Source organism: Orycteropus afer, unplaced genomic scaffold (genome assembly GCF_000298275.1).
Source record: "Orycteropus afer afer isolate SDZICR_OR568_19922 unplaced genomic scaffold, OryAfe1.0 scaffold00395, whole genome shotgun sequence".
Lineage (NCBI taxonomy): Eukaryota > Metazoa > Chordata > Mammalia > Tubulidentata > Orycteropodidae > Orycteropus > Orycteropus afer.
Window position 1 is genome coordinate 626,751 of NW_006921982.1, and position 13,848 is coordinate 640,598.

A 13,848-nucleotide genomic window follows, 5' to 3' on the forward strand; every position below is an offset into this window, starting at 1 on the left:
TGCAATCTGAAATTGAACAAACATGTAATCAAGTTATATTGATTATTTGTGATGATTGGGATGTGAAAGTTGGAAGCAAAGAAGAAGCATTTGTAGTTGGAAAATATGGCCTTGGTGATAAAAATGATGCTGGAGATCGTGCGATAGAATTTTTCATGGCCAATGTCTTATTCGTTGCAAATACCTTTTTTCAACACATAAACTGGCTACACATGTGTACCTCACCAGATGGAACACACGAGAATCAAATCAACTACATCTGTGGAAGAAGATAATAGAGAAGCTCAATATCATCTGTCAGAACAAGGCCAGGAGCTAACTGTGGAATACACCATCATTTTCTCATATGCAAGTTCAAGTTGCAGCTGAAGAAAATTAAAACAATTCCACAAGATCCAAAATGCAACCTTAATTGTATCTTACTGGTATTTAGAGATGATCTAAAGAATAGATTTGATGTTTTGAACACCAATGACCAAAGACTAGCTAAGTTGTGGCATGACATCAAGGATATCATAAATGAAGAAAGCAAAGGATCATTATAAAGACAGGAAAGGAAGAAAAGACCAAAATGGAGGAGAATCTGAAATCTGCTCTTGAACAGAGAGTAGCTAAAGTGAATGGAAGAAATGATCATGCAAAAGAGCTGAACAGAGTATTTCAAATGGTGGCTCAAAAAAGATGAAGCAAACCATTATAATGAAATGTGCAAAGACCTGGTGTTAGGAAATCAAAAAAGAAGAATGCGCTTAACATTTCTCAAGCTGAAAAACTGAAGAAAAATTCAAGCCTTGAGTTGCAATACTGAAGGATTCTATGAACAAAATACTGAGCAATGCAGAAAGCATCAAAAGAAGATGGAAGGAATACATACAATTGGTTTACAAAAATAGATTTGGTCAATGTTCAACCATTTCAGGAGGTAACATATGATCAAAGATAGGTGATATTGAACAAGAAGTCCAAGTTTCCTTGAAGGAATTGGTGAAAAACAAAGCTTCAGGAATTGACAGGATATCCATTGAGATGATTCAACAAAAGAATGCAGTGCTGGAGGTGCTTAGTTCATTATGCCAAGAAATTTGGAAGACAGCTACCTGGCCAACTGACTGAAAGTGTTTATTATCTGGGCCCAAGGTGAAACAACAAGAAAGTTGTTCCAACAGAATGTGGAAATTATTGAACAATATCACTAATGCCACACACAAGTAAAATTTTGTTGAAAATAGTTAAAAAACGGTTGTGAAGTATATAGTCAGGAAACTGCCAAAAATATAAGCCAGATTCAGAAGAGGACTTGGAACAAGATGTATCATTGCTGATATCATATGGATCTTGACTGAAAGCACATGATACCAGAATGATCTTTGCCTGTATTTTATTGACTATGCAAAAGCACTCAACTGTGTGGATCATAATAAATTATGGACAACATTGTAAAGAATGGCTATTCCATAACATTTAATTGTGCTCATAAAGAACCTATACATAGACCAAGACAGTCATTTGAACAGAACAAGAGGTTACTGCATAGTTTAAAATCAGAAAAAAAAAGTACATCAGGGTTATATCCTTTTACCATAATTATTCAATCTGTATGATGAGCAAATAATCTGAGAAGCTGAACTATATGAAGAAGAATTTGACATCAACATTGAAAGAAGACTCATTAACATCTGCAATATGCAGGTGACACAACCTTGCTTCCTAAAAGTAGAGAGGACTTGAAACACAAATTGGTGAAGTCAAAGAGTAGCCTTCAGTATGGATTACAGCTCAATATAAATAAAACAAAAATACTCACATCTGGACCGATTAACAACATGATGATAAATGGAGAAAAGATTGCAGCTATCAAATATTTCATTTATTTGGATCCACAATCAACCCCCAAGGAAGTAGTAGTCAAGAAATCAGATGATGCATTTGCATTGGACAAATGTGCTGCAAAAGATGTTCTGTTTGCCTAGTACCACTCTGACAAGAATATACCACAAATGGGATGACTTTAACAAACAGGAGTTTATTCGCTTAAAGTTCCAGGCTCTAGGAGCATGATGAAAGCCCCTCAACCTTGGGGTCCAGCTCTGCCTTCTGCTCCTGGCACAATGGAGCTAGAGGCATTTCTTCACTCAGACAGCTGCTGGCTGCTGAGGCTGAGAAGCTCCAAGGTTGACAAGTAAAAGGCACAGTCCCGTCATTACCAAACCACACAGCAGGGTATTAGTTTAAGTCTATTGTAAGTCTCAAGGTCAGCAGAACATGACAGGTTGCTGAACAGCGACACAGCTACATGCAGGTTCCAAGCATGCCATAGGCTAGAGACCATTCCCAAAGCTGCTGCTTATATATGGGAAGCAGACCACATACCCAAAGCAGCTACTCAGCTGCTTGTGGTAAATCCCATCATGGAGTTGATTGCCAGTCTCATCATGGGGAATAACTACCATCAGCTGCCCAGCCACTCAACCAGGCCCAGACAAGGTGATACACAAACATAACCACCACAGATGTCTCCAATTGTTAACTCACTGTCATCAAGTTGGATCTGACTTATAAGCAACCCCTCCTTGGATTTCTGATGTTGGTATCACTACAGAAGTAGATTGCCCAGTCTTCCTTCCAAGGAGTGGCTGGTGTGTTTGAACAGCCAGCCTTCTGGTTAGCAGTCAAATGCCTTTGGCACTATACCACCAGAGTTAATATCACTTTGGAGATTAAGGTGTGCTTGATCTAAGCCATGGTATTTTTAGTTACCTCATATGCATGTTAAAACTGGACAATGTGTAAGGAAGACTGCAACTTAATCCTCAAAGTGACAACTGTGATTTTTAACCCATTAAAGAAATCATTTGCAGATTTGCCAATGCATAATGTCAGTTGATTTCTTGACTGCTGCTGCTATGGACATTGATAGTGGATCCAAGTAAAGTGAAATACTTGACAACTTGAATGATCATAATGTTGCTTATTGGTACAGTTGTAAGGATTTTTGTTATATTTTGAAGTGTAATCCATACGCAAGGCTGTAGTCTGATATTCATCAGTAAGTGCTTTAATTCCTCTTCACTTTTATCAAACAAGGCTTGTAATCTGAACATCACAAGTTGTTAATCAATCTTCCAACAATTTTGATAATGTGCCCCTTTCTGAAATGGTTGCATATCAAACAATTCTTTTTGTTACAGTGATTCTGTATATTCCTTCCATCTTCCCTTGATGCTGTGACATTCAATATTTTGCCCACAATATCTTTTAATATTGGAGCACAACGCTTGAATTTTTTCTTCAGTTCTTTCATTTTAAGAAGTGCTGTGCATGTTCTTCCCTTATAGTTCTCTCACTCCAGGTCTTTGCATATTTCATTAAAATACTTCACTTTCTCCTCCTTGAGAAATTTCTTTCAAATCTTCTGTTTAGCTCTTTCCATTATCATTTCTTCCATTCGTGTTAGCTACTTTATGTTCAAGAGTAAGTTAGAGAGTCTTTTCTGAGATTCATTTGATCTTTAGTTCTACTTTTTAATGACCTGTTGCTTTCTTTATGCATCATTTCCTTTATATAATCTCACAATTCATCTGTACCTTGGTCATTAGTGCTTGGTGTGTCAAATCCATTCTTAAAATGATTTCTAAATTGAGATAGGACATTATCTAGGTGTACTTCCTCTCTTATGAATTAGTTTTAATTTTGCTCAGTGTCAATTTAAATTTGCATAGAACCAACTGATGGTCTGTCCCACAGTCAGCTTCTGGCTATGGTTTGATTGAAGACAGTGAGCTTCTCTGTTGTCTCTTACCACAGATATAGTCGATTTAATTCCTGTTTGTTCCACGTAACAAGGTCCACTTGTGTAGTCACCAGCTATGTTGTTCAAGAAAGGTATTTGCAATGAATAAGTAGTACTTCCGGATAGATAATGAAATGGTCTTTTTGACAATGAATGAATGCAATGCTGTTCCTCTTCAATTTGTCATTCTTTATCTGATTCAAAATGCTCAATACCCATAATTTAGCTCATTAATGCCTGAGATATTGATCTTTATGGGTTCCATTTCATTTTTTATTTTTCCTTATACATTCCACATTCTGATTATTAACGAATGTTTGTAGCTGATTCTTCTCATTATAAATCACGGCATATCAGTGAATGAAGGTCCTGACAGCTTTAGTCCATCCACAGCAATGAGATCAACTCTATTGTGAGAAGGCAGCTCTCTAGACAAATTTTGCATGTCTTTCAAACTGAGGAAGCCATCTTCTGTCATTGTATCAGACAATGTTCTGTTACCATCCATAGGTCTTCATTGGGCAGTTTTTGTTAGAAGTAGATCATCATGTCATTCTTCCTAGTGTGTCTTAGTCCACTGAAATCTGTCTATCATATGTGAACTTGCTAATTTTTAAAATACTAGTGGCATAACTTCCAGCATCACAGGAACACAAAAGCCAGCACAGCACAACAAACTGGCAGATGAGTGTCAATTACCTGGAAAGCTTACATGTAATAGTAAAGTCCACAATGTGTATTTGTGTGTGTGTGTGTGTTTCATTTAAATCATTTTAATAAAGCAAACCTGTTTTTGAACTTTCTTTAAAATAGTTTATAAATGATTAAACTTGTCTACAAACCTTACTATTGCCTCAGCACTAATTAATCTATGGATAATCACATAATCCCTAATTACTAAGCTATTATTATTGTAAGAAAAAGTAACTCACATGGTAAAATTCTATATATAATGGGTTAGCATTCCATACAAGAAACAGAATTATTAGTAGAATCTAAAGTAATTTGTTCTTTCTTTAAAGTTTTAAATGCTTTAAAATTTCAAGTTTAAAATTTAAAAGAATTTTAAAGTGCTGTGACAATACCCAGCATATTACATTAGGCTAACTCCCAGTTCTTAATATTAATGCCAAATTTGTCTATATAGTTTTCTCCTTAGCTTTGTACAACTTTATCATAACGTAATTTTTGTATCTATTTTCTTATGCATTCTTGGTTTGGATTATAATTTCAATTGATTATGTAGTATGACTCCTATTTTACAAAAGTTTACATTTTCTAATAAAAAATGACACATAAAGAACTAGCATCCATCCAATCCTTCATCTTGCCTCACTGCTTTAAAATAATTAATACACTTTCTTGGCTAATTTTGAAGAAAACTAAGTTATTTCAAAAAAATGGAAAGAATAAGTCATTTTAAAATTAAGTGAGAAAAAATATGATATGGTGAATGTTGTGGTTCATTTAGTAAGATCACAAAATAGAACATTAATACTCCACAGCATAGTGATAAAAAAATATTTTACACTATGGACAAGGGAGATAGCAAATTAATTTTAATGATTACTTTTAATATCTGTGTTCTCATATCTTAATGTACTTTTTGACAGTTCATAATGGAAACTATAATGAATTGCATTAATATAAAGTATTAATTACTTTTTTATCCTATTGAGCATGTTTTGCATCTCTAGCAGTTATTCTGTTCAACATACTGTTTATTTTCTCCTTTATTAAACATTCAAAATAGAAAAACATCTACCATCATAAAAGAACATATAAATTTGGCATGCTTGTCAACTATCTGCATTTCTAGGTGTCTCATTATTTACCTTGCTGTCTCTGGAAGCAGTAGCACCATTCATTGTTAGATATCAAACTGTCCTTGTATGTGTCACAAGAATTGAAGAATGCCTTGGTACATTGTTCATTCTTATCAAGGTAAATGCTTCCCAGCTCTGACTGGTCCAGTAGCAGGTCATAGTTCGTATCAAGTCTGTTAAACATCCACCCAAGTGAATCTTTGCAAATTGGCAGAATACTAGTGTCAAATCCTAAAAAAGCAAAGACAGAAAATCATTAACTTAATCTGAAAAAAGCCATCAGCAGCAAGCAAAACAAAGCAACATATTATGGTTAGGTTAAGAGTTAAGGCTCATGTAAGAATTAGCTCTGTAAGGCTTTAAATTAATCTTGGATAATTTTTTTCTAAGTAAAGTAGGGATAATAATACCTACCTCACAGAATAGTTTCAAGGATTAATTTACCAATATATAAAGCATCTGGTACTTACTAGTCATCTATTAAATGGCAATTTTTATTATAGTAATTACATCATATGTTATATACTATCATTTTTATTGTTTAAGCTTCTCCTGGATAAATAGGTTATCATGACACTTACTGTACTAAACTCATTTCATGGAGTTAATTCCAACTCATAGAGACCCTACAGAACAGAGTTGAACTTCCCCATAGATTTTCCAAGGCTGTAATCTTTATTAAATCAAATTGCTACATCTTTCTCCCACAGAGTGGCTAGAGGGTTCAAACTGACATCCTTTGGATTAAGAGCCAAGAACTTTAACCACTCCACCAGCAGGCCTTCTAATATATTGTAGTAGGTGCATATAAATATTACTGAAAAATAGTATCCTATTAATAAAGGAATAAATTCATTTTTATTTAAGACAATGAAAATACCATTTTAATGACAAATCAAAGCATGACAAATAGTAACTTCAGTAATACATTGAATCTTGACAGAACAATGGTGATTGTGATATTTCCCATAAACAAAGAAAGTATAAAATCATACAATTTTTTATGGCTATTTTGTCTTCTGCCTCTGCTAACTATGTTTTTACTATTAACAACATGGTATAATGGGAGGCAGCAGGGTGCACTGGAAGGAGCCAGGTATAGCTAGATGACAGAACTGAGTTTGCATCAGAACTACACAATGTCAAAATGGGTTACTCTGGGTAAGCTGGAAACTTACATAGCATCAGATACAATGTCAGTCTTTTGAACCGTATTTTGAAATTTGCTTTCAACATTCTTATTTTTCAGGTTTAAGCTCACCTTAATTTTAACACACACTTTACTAATTTAGTTTGTATTTTACTTGCTATTATCTACTCATGACAAGTGACAGTGAGATATTAACTCAGTAAACTGGCAGGGAAGAGAGGATGTGTTTGAAGTTGTGGAGATTTTCTGAAAACGGAACAATAAAAGGATTGAAACCTTTAGTCACATAAAAGAAGAATTCTGTGTAAGATGTAGTAGTTAATTTTATGTTCTGTAGAAACTATTTTTATAATTTTAGTGTGCTTTGAGTAGGAATTGACTTGATGCTAACAGTCTTTTTTAATACTTTTAATTGTTAGAATAATTGCATGTATAGACTAAAAATTAAATAAGTACATATTCTAGGACATATTTTGACTTGAGAGATTCATAATTTTATCAGACTTTGGGAATTTATGTTATTAATTTGTTCAGAACATATTTAGTGTTTTCCTTATGTGCATCACCATATTATGCCATGGGGATACATAGGTAAATGAGGCTTTTGTGAAATTTCCATATAAATGTCAAGAAGAAAATAGAGATTTTTTTCCTGACAATTTCTACTTTCTTTGTAAAATTGTTTATAGAATCAAAGCAGAGTTATCCTACTAAAACAAACAAACAAAAAAGCAGACATAAATTATTCCTTTCCTTTGTACTTTTCAGGTTCTGATTTTCCCATAGAAATGCATAGTTGAAAAACATAAGTATGCCCCTATTCTCTGGAGCTTAATTTTAAAAAGACAAGCTCTTTGAGATATTGTTTGAAACCTTTGTCTACTACTAAAAGTTGTCAAATGTATAGGAGATAATATGAATAAAAAATCTGTAGTAAATACACAGATGCTCCAACACTGCTCAAAGGAGTCAGGTTCTTGGCATGAGATCTGGTAGGCCTTTGAATCACATCTTAACCTTCAATCCTATTTTTCAGGAATAACAAGACTACCTGCATTACACTTTCCTTTATTGATAAAAGGGTATGTGAACAAGAGAGGAGGGCAGTCACCTTTTGTTGTATACTCAGAGTTACTGAGGAGAAGCTTTCCTTTTCCTCCAAAGATTAGCAAAAACAGAAACAAAAACCAAACACACTGCCATCAAGTCAATTCTGACCCCTAACAACCCCCATTGGGTTTCCAAGGTGGTAAATCTTTACCGAAGTTGATTTCTCCATCTTCCTTCCACAGAGCAGCTGTTTGAACTATCAGTCTTTGGGTTAGCAGTCAAAAATACCTTAGTAACTGTGCCACCAGCACTCCTAAAGATTAGCATAAACCAAACCAAACCAAACCCACTGCCATCGAGTTGGAGCCAACTCATAGTGACCCTTTCTTGGGTTTCCGAGGCAGTATCATTACAGAAGTAGATTTTCCCATCTTCCTTCCAATGAGTGGCTGGTGGGTTTGAACCACCAGCCTTCTGGTTAGTAGTCAAATGCCTTAGGTACTATGCCACCAGAGCTCCCAAAGATTAGCATAGAGACTTTAATAATGTCTAGTAAGATATACACCTGTCTGCAAGAGGGGGAAATTCAGGTGACTATCTGCTTAGCCATCTGAAGAATAGATTTGATGATTGAACACCAATGATCAAAGACCAGTGGAGTTGTGGGATGACATCAAGAACAGCATACATGAAAAAAGCAAAAAGTCATCAAAAAGACAGGAAAGGAAGAAGAAAAACAAAATGGACTTTGAAACCTGCCCTTAAACATAAAGTAACTAAAGTGAACGGAAGAAATTATTTTAAAAATTGCTGAACAGATTTCAAAGGGTGACTCAAGAAGACAGTGTAAAGAATTATAATGAAATCTGCAAAGACCTGGAATTAGAAAACCAAAACAGAAGAACACACTCAGCATTTCTCAAACTTAAATAAGGGAAGAGAAAACTCAAGCTGTGAACAGCAATAATCAAGGGTTCTATGGACAAAATATTGAACTATTCAGGGAGCATTAAAAGAAAATAGAATAAATATGCAGAGTCACTGTTCAGCCATTCAGGAGATTGCATATGATCAAGAACCAATGGTACTCAAGGAAGATGTCCAGTCTGCACTAAAGGAATTGTGAAAAACAAGGCTCCAGGAACTGATGGAATACTCATTGATATGTTTCAAGAAACAGATGATGCACTGGAGGTGCTAACTCACTTAGGCCAAGAAATCTTTAAGATGGCTACCCAGTGAACTGACTGGAATACATCAATATTAGTGCTCATTCCAAAGAAAGGTGACCCAACAGAATGTGGGAATTATTGAAAGATACCATCACCACACTCAAATAAAATTTTGCTGAAAATAATTCAAAATTGGTTGCAGAAGTATATTGACAAAAAACTTGCAGAAATCCAAGCTGGAATAAGAAGAGGGTGTGGAACAAGGGATACCATTGCTGATGTCAGATGGTGCTTGGGTCAAAGCAAAGAATACCAGAAATATGTTTATCTGTGTTTTATTAACTATGAAAATTATTTGATTGTGTGGATCATAAAAAATTACAGATAATATTGTGAAGAATGGGAATTCCAGAACACTTAATTTTTCTCATGAGGAACCTGACATAGATGAAGTTGTCTTTTGAAAAGAACAAGGAGATACTGCATGGTTTAAAATCAAGAAGGAAGTGTGTCAGGGTTTTATCCTTTCACCATACTTATTGAATCAGTATGCTAGCAAATGACCTGAGAAGCTGGACTATATGAAGAAGAAGATGGCATCAGGATTGGAAGAAGACTCATTAACAACTTGTGATATGTAAATGATACAACCTTAGTTGCTGAAAGTGAAGATGATTTGAAGAACTACTAGTGAAGATGAAAGACTACAGTCTTCAGTATGGATTACACATCAACATAAAGACAACAAAAATCCTCACAACTGGACCGATAAGTAAAATCACAATAAATGGAAAACAGAGTTAAGTTGTCAGGGATTTCATTTTACTTGGATCACAATCCACACCAATGGAAGCAGCAGTTGAGAAATCAGACATTGTATTGCAGTGGGCAAATCTGCTCCAAAAGACCTCATCATTTGTTAAAAAGCAAAGATGTCACTTTGAAAACTAAGGTGTGCCTAATCAAAGCCATGGTATTTTCAATGGCCCGATATGCATGTGAAAGCTTGAGAATGAATAAGTTAGACAGAAGAAGTATTGATACCTTTGAATTGTGGTGTTAGCAAAGAATGCTGAAAATACCATGGATTGTCAGAAGAAGTAAAAAATCTGTCCTGGAAGAAGTGCAGCCAGAACGGTCTTTGGAAGAGTGAATGGCCAGACTTTGTCTTACCTCCTTTGGTCATGTGGTCAGAAGGGATCCTTCCCTGAGAAGTTTATTATTTTTGTTATCACATGCCACTATAACAGAAATAGCACAAGTGGATGGCTTTAGAGAAACAGGGATTTATTCTCTTACAGTTTAGGAGGCTAGAAGTCTGTGTTCAAAGTGCCAGCTCTAGGGACTAGGTGAAGGACTCTCAACTTTGGGCTTCAGCTCTACCTCTTGGTCCTGGCCCACTGAGGCTGGACATATCTCTTAACTCAAATAGTTGGTGGCTGCTGAGCGTGACAAACTCAAGATCAACAAGAAAAGTGGTGCAGTCCCTAAATTATCAAGCATGGTAGGCCACTAATTGAAGTCCAGAAATAGTCCCAAGATCAAGAGAAAATGTGGTAGCCCACCGAGATGAAGACTCAGCTAAATACTGCATCCAGATATGCTGAAAAACCCAGAGACTTTTCTCAAAGTGTCTTCTTATATATTGGAAGCAGACCACATCCCTAAGGCGACTGCTCAGCTGCTCATAGTAAATTCCACCATGGAGTTGATTACCAGTATCATCATGGGGAATGACTATATCCAGCTGCCCAGCCACTCAAAATCAAGGCCCAGTCAAGTTGACATGTAATGTTAACTACCACAGATATCATGCTTATTAAAGTAGAAGGCTAGTGAAAAAAGCCTCAGCAAGGTGGATTGACACAGTGACTGGAAAGATGGACTCAAGTATGTGAAGGATTTTGAGAATGATGTGAGACTGGCACTTTTCGTTCTGTTGTATGTGGGATTACTATGAGTCCTAGCTGACTCGAGGGCACCTAACAACAACAACAACAACAACAAAAGCCATGGACTTTTCAATAGCCTCATATGCATTTGAAAGTTGAACAATGAATAAGGAAGACTGAAGAAGAACTGAAACATTTGAATTGTGGTGTTGGCAAAGAATAAAGTGCCACGGACTGCTGAAAGAACTAACAAATCTGTTCTAGAAGAAATGCAGCCAGAGTGCTCCTTGGAAGAGAGACTTCGTCTCACCTACTTTAGTCATGTTGTCAGAGGGCCCACTCCCTGGAGAAGGATATCATACTTGGTAAAGTAGAGGGTGAGTGAAAAAGGAGAAGACCCTCACATGAGATGGAGTGACACATGGATACATCGATGGACTCAAGCATAGCAAGGACTGTGAGGGTTCCGCTGGACCCAGCAGTGTTTCATTCTGTTGCACATAGGGTCACTATGAGTCAGAATTGACTTGATGGCACCTTACAACAGCATATACTTAGTCACCTGACTGACTCTCAGAGTGAGAAATGAGTTCTATTGAAAAATATTTGAAATTGAAACCCAGAAAAAAACAAAAACGAACAAACAAACAAAAAAATATTTGCTTTGAGTTGATTCCAATGCAAACAATTCTTTAGGATAGAGTAGAACTGTTCCCATACTGTTTCCAAGGCTACAATCTTTACATAAGTAGACCACCACATCTTTCTCTCACAGAGTGTCTGGTGAGTTCCAACTGCAAACTTCAGATTAGCAGCCAAGCACTTAGCCACTGCAACCATGCAAATATAAGGCATAGATTGCTTTAAGATACAGTTTCAGTGTTGGGGTTGCAGGGGTATATCAGAGGCATTGTAAGACAAAATGTTTAGAGGAGCTAGTCAGAAAGCAAGCATCTAGAGATTCACCAGCTAGGGTTTCCTGTCTAGAGATGACTGGTGGAGGGGTGGTGAGGTAATAGAAGATAGCAAACATACTCTGGAACATATTTTAAGTGCAAAGGAAAACTATTGAAATGTTATAAGCAGAAAGTGACATGATTTATATGTTAAAAAGAAAACACTTGCTTCTGCCATGGGATTCCATAGAGACGCAAACGTGAAAACTGAGTGACCAATAGGGAATCCCTGGAATAATCCAAGGGAGAGATTATTGGTTTTGTATCACATCTTCATAATTGCGTGTTTACTTTGGCAAATCATTTTCAAAAAAAAAAATTCTATGCAGCTTTTATGATGTATCATGTTACTTTCCTGTTAGTTACAACACATTAATATAGTGTGAAAGAAAAGTACAATTAGACATTCAATAATCTTTATTGTTCTATTTGAGTACAATGAAAGCATCACCATAAAAGAATATTTCAGAAATTTTACATGTACATATATTTAGCAAAATTTTGACATACAGAACTAACAGTTTACCTCTTTATGTTAAAATTAAATGAAATTCTTATAGAGAACCTACCCAGTGAATAATGAATTTGATGGAATCTAATGTAATAATATTTTAGATCAAGAATGTAAAAGTATCTGACTTAAATTCAGGTCTCTGCTCTGTGTTCTGCTACTATCTCACCTTGGTTAAGCATCTCCCCTCCTTTAGGATTTAATGTCTACATCTAGATATTATGGGGATTTTTTTTTTCCCAAATAACCTCAAAATTCACCTCAAGATGAAAAATAGAGTGAGTCTATGATTTTGTTGTTTAAATGAAGTCCTTGTACACAAAGTTTGAGTTACAAGGTTCCTAAGAATGATGAGTAATAAAGAAGAACCTGAAATAAAATGACTCTGATAGCCTCTATTGTTGTTGTTGTTAAGCGCAGTCAAGTCCATTTCAACTCATAGAGACCTTATGTACAACCGTGAGAAACACTGCCCAGTCCTGTGCCACTATTATAATCATTGCTGTACTTCAGCCCATTATTGCAGCCATTGTCTTTACTCTTTTTGCTGACCCTCTACTTTAGCAAGCATTGATATCTCTCTCCAGAGACTGCTCCATCCTGATAACATGACCAAAGTAGCTTAGATGAAGACTGGCCATCCTCCCTTCTAAGAAGAATTCCAGCTGTACTTTTTTCAAGACAGAGTTGTCCATTCTTCTGGCAGTCTGTGGTATATTCAATATTCTTTGCCAACACTGCAATTCAAATGCATCGGTTCTTCTGCAGTCTTCGTTATTCATTGTCCAACTTTCACATGCATATGAAGCTACTGAAAATACCATGGCTTGGATCAGGTGCACCTTAGTCTTCAAAGTGACATCTTTGCTCTTTAACACTTTAAAGAAGCCTTTTGCAGCAGATTTTCCCAGTGCAGTACAGCCTCAATAAAACACATACTTTTCTAACATGATTCTGCTGTTGCTCCCAACAGAAAATGAAATCAATTTGGAAAATTTTTTCCTTGTCTTATATTGAACTTTTGGAGGGATATCTATGATTTGGTGATTTTAGGAGTTCTAAGATAGTATCATCATATAGTCACAAAATAAATAATTTTGAGTCAGAAGTAATGGAATAATTTTTAAAAATCAGCTGTTTCTATAAATAGTGGATATAAAATAATAATATGCCATCCCTGGTGATGACAAAGATAGTAAAGCAATTAAAGATCTATTTGCAAAGTATAATAAATTATTTTAATCAGTAATATAATTATGTGAAATAATTCTATGACTTGCATTATTTTCATTCTTCTTAGAATGATAATTGTTAAGTATATATATGTCTTTGAATGCTGTTTCTTAGTTGTATTAGACTGGGTTCTCTAGAGAAACAAAACCAGTAAAGCTTATATATATATATATATATATATATATATATATATATGGAGAGAGAGAGAGAGATTTATCTTAGGAAAGTGGCTCACACACTTATAGAAGCTGGCAAGTCCAAAGTTCCT

At 35.5% G+C, this 13,848-nt stretch overlaps 1 protein-coding gene across 1 annotated transcript in view; it reads right to left on the reverse strand.

Moving 5' to 3' along the window:
- The window catches only part of SPOCK3 (SPARC (osteonectin), cwcv and kazal like domains proteoglycan 3), a 1,090,476-nt gene that overhangs the window by 24,575 nt on the left and 1,052,053 nt on the right, over window positions 1-13,848 (reverse strand). Inside the window, exon 8 of the mRNA XM_007953465.2 lies at window positions 5,626-5,847. Within this exon, the coding sequence (XP_007951656.1) occupies window positions 5,626-5,847 (222 nt within the window). The remainder of the gene's footprint in view (window positions 1-5,625; window positions 5,848-13,848) is intronic.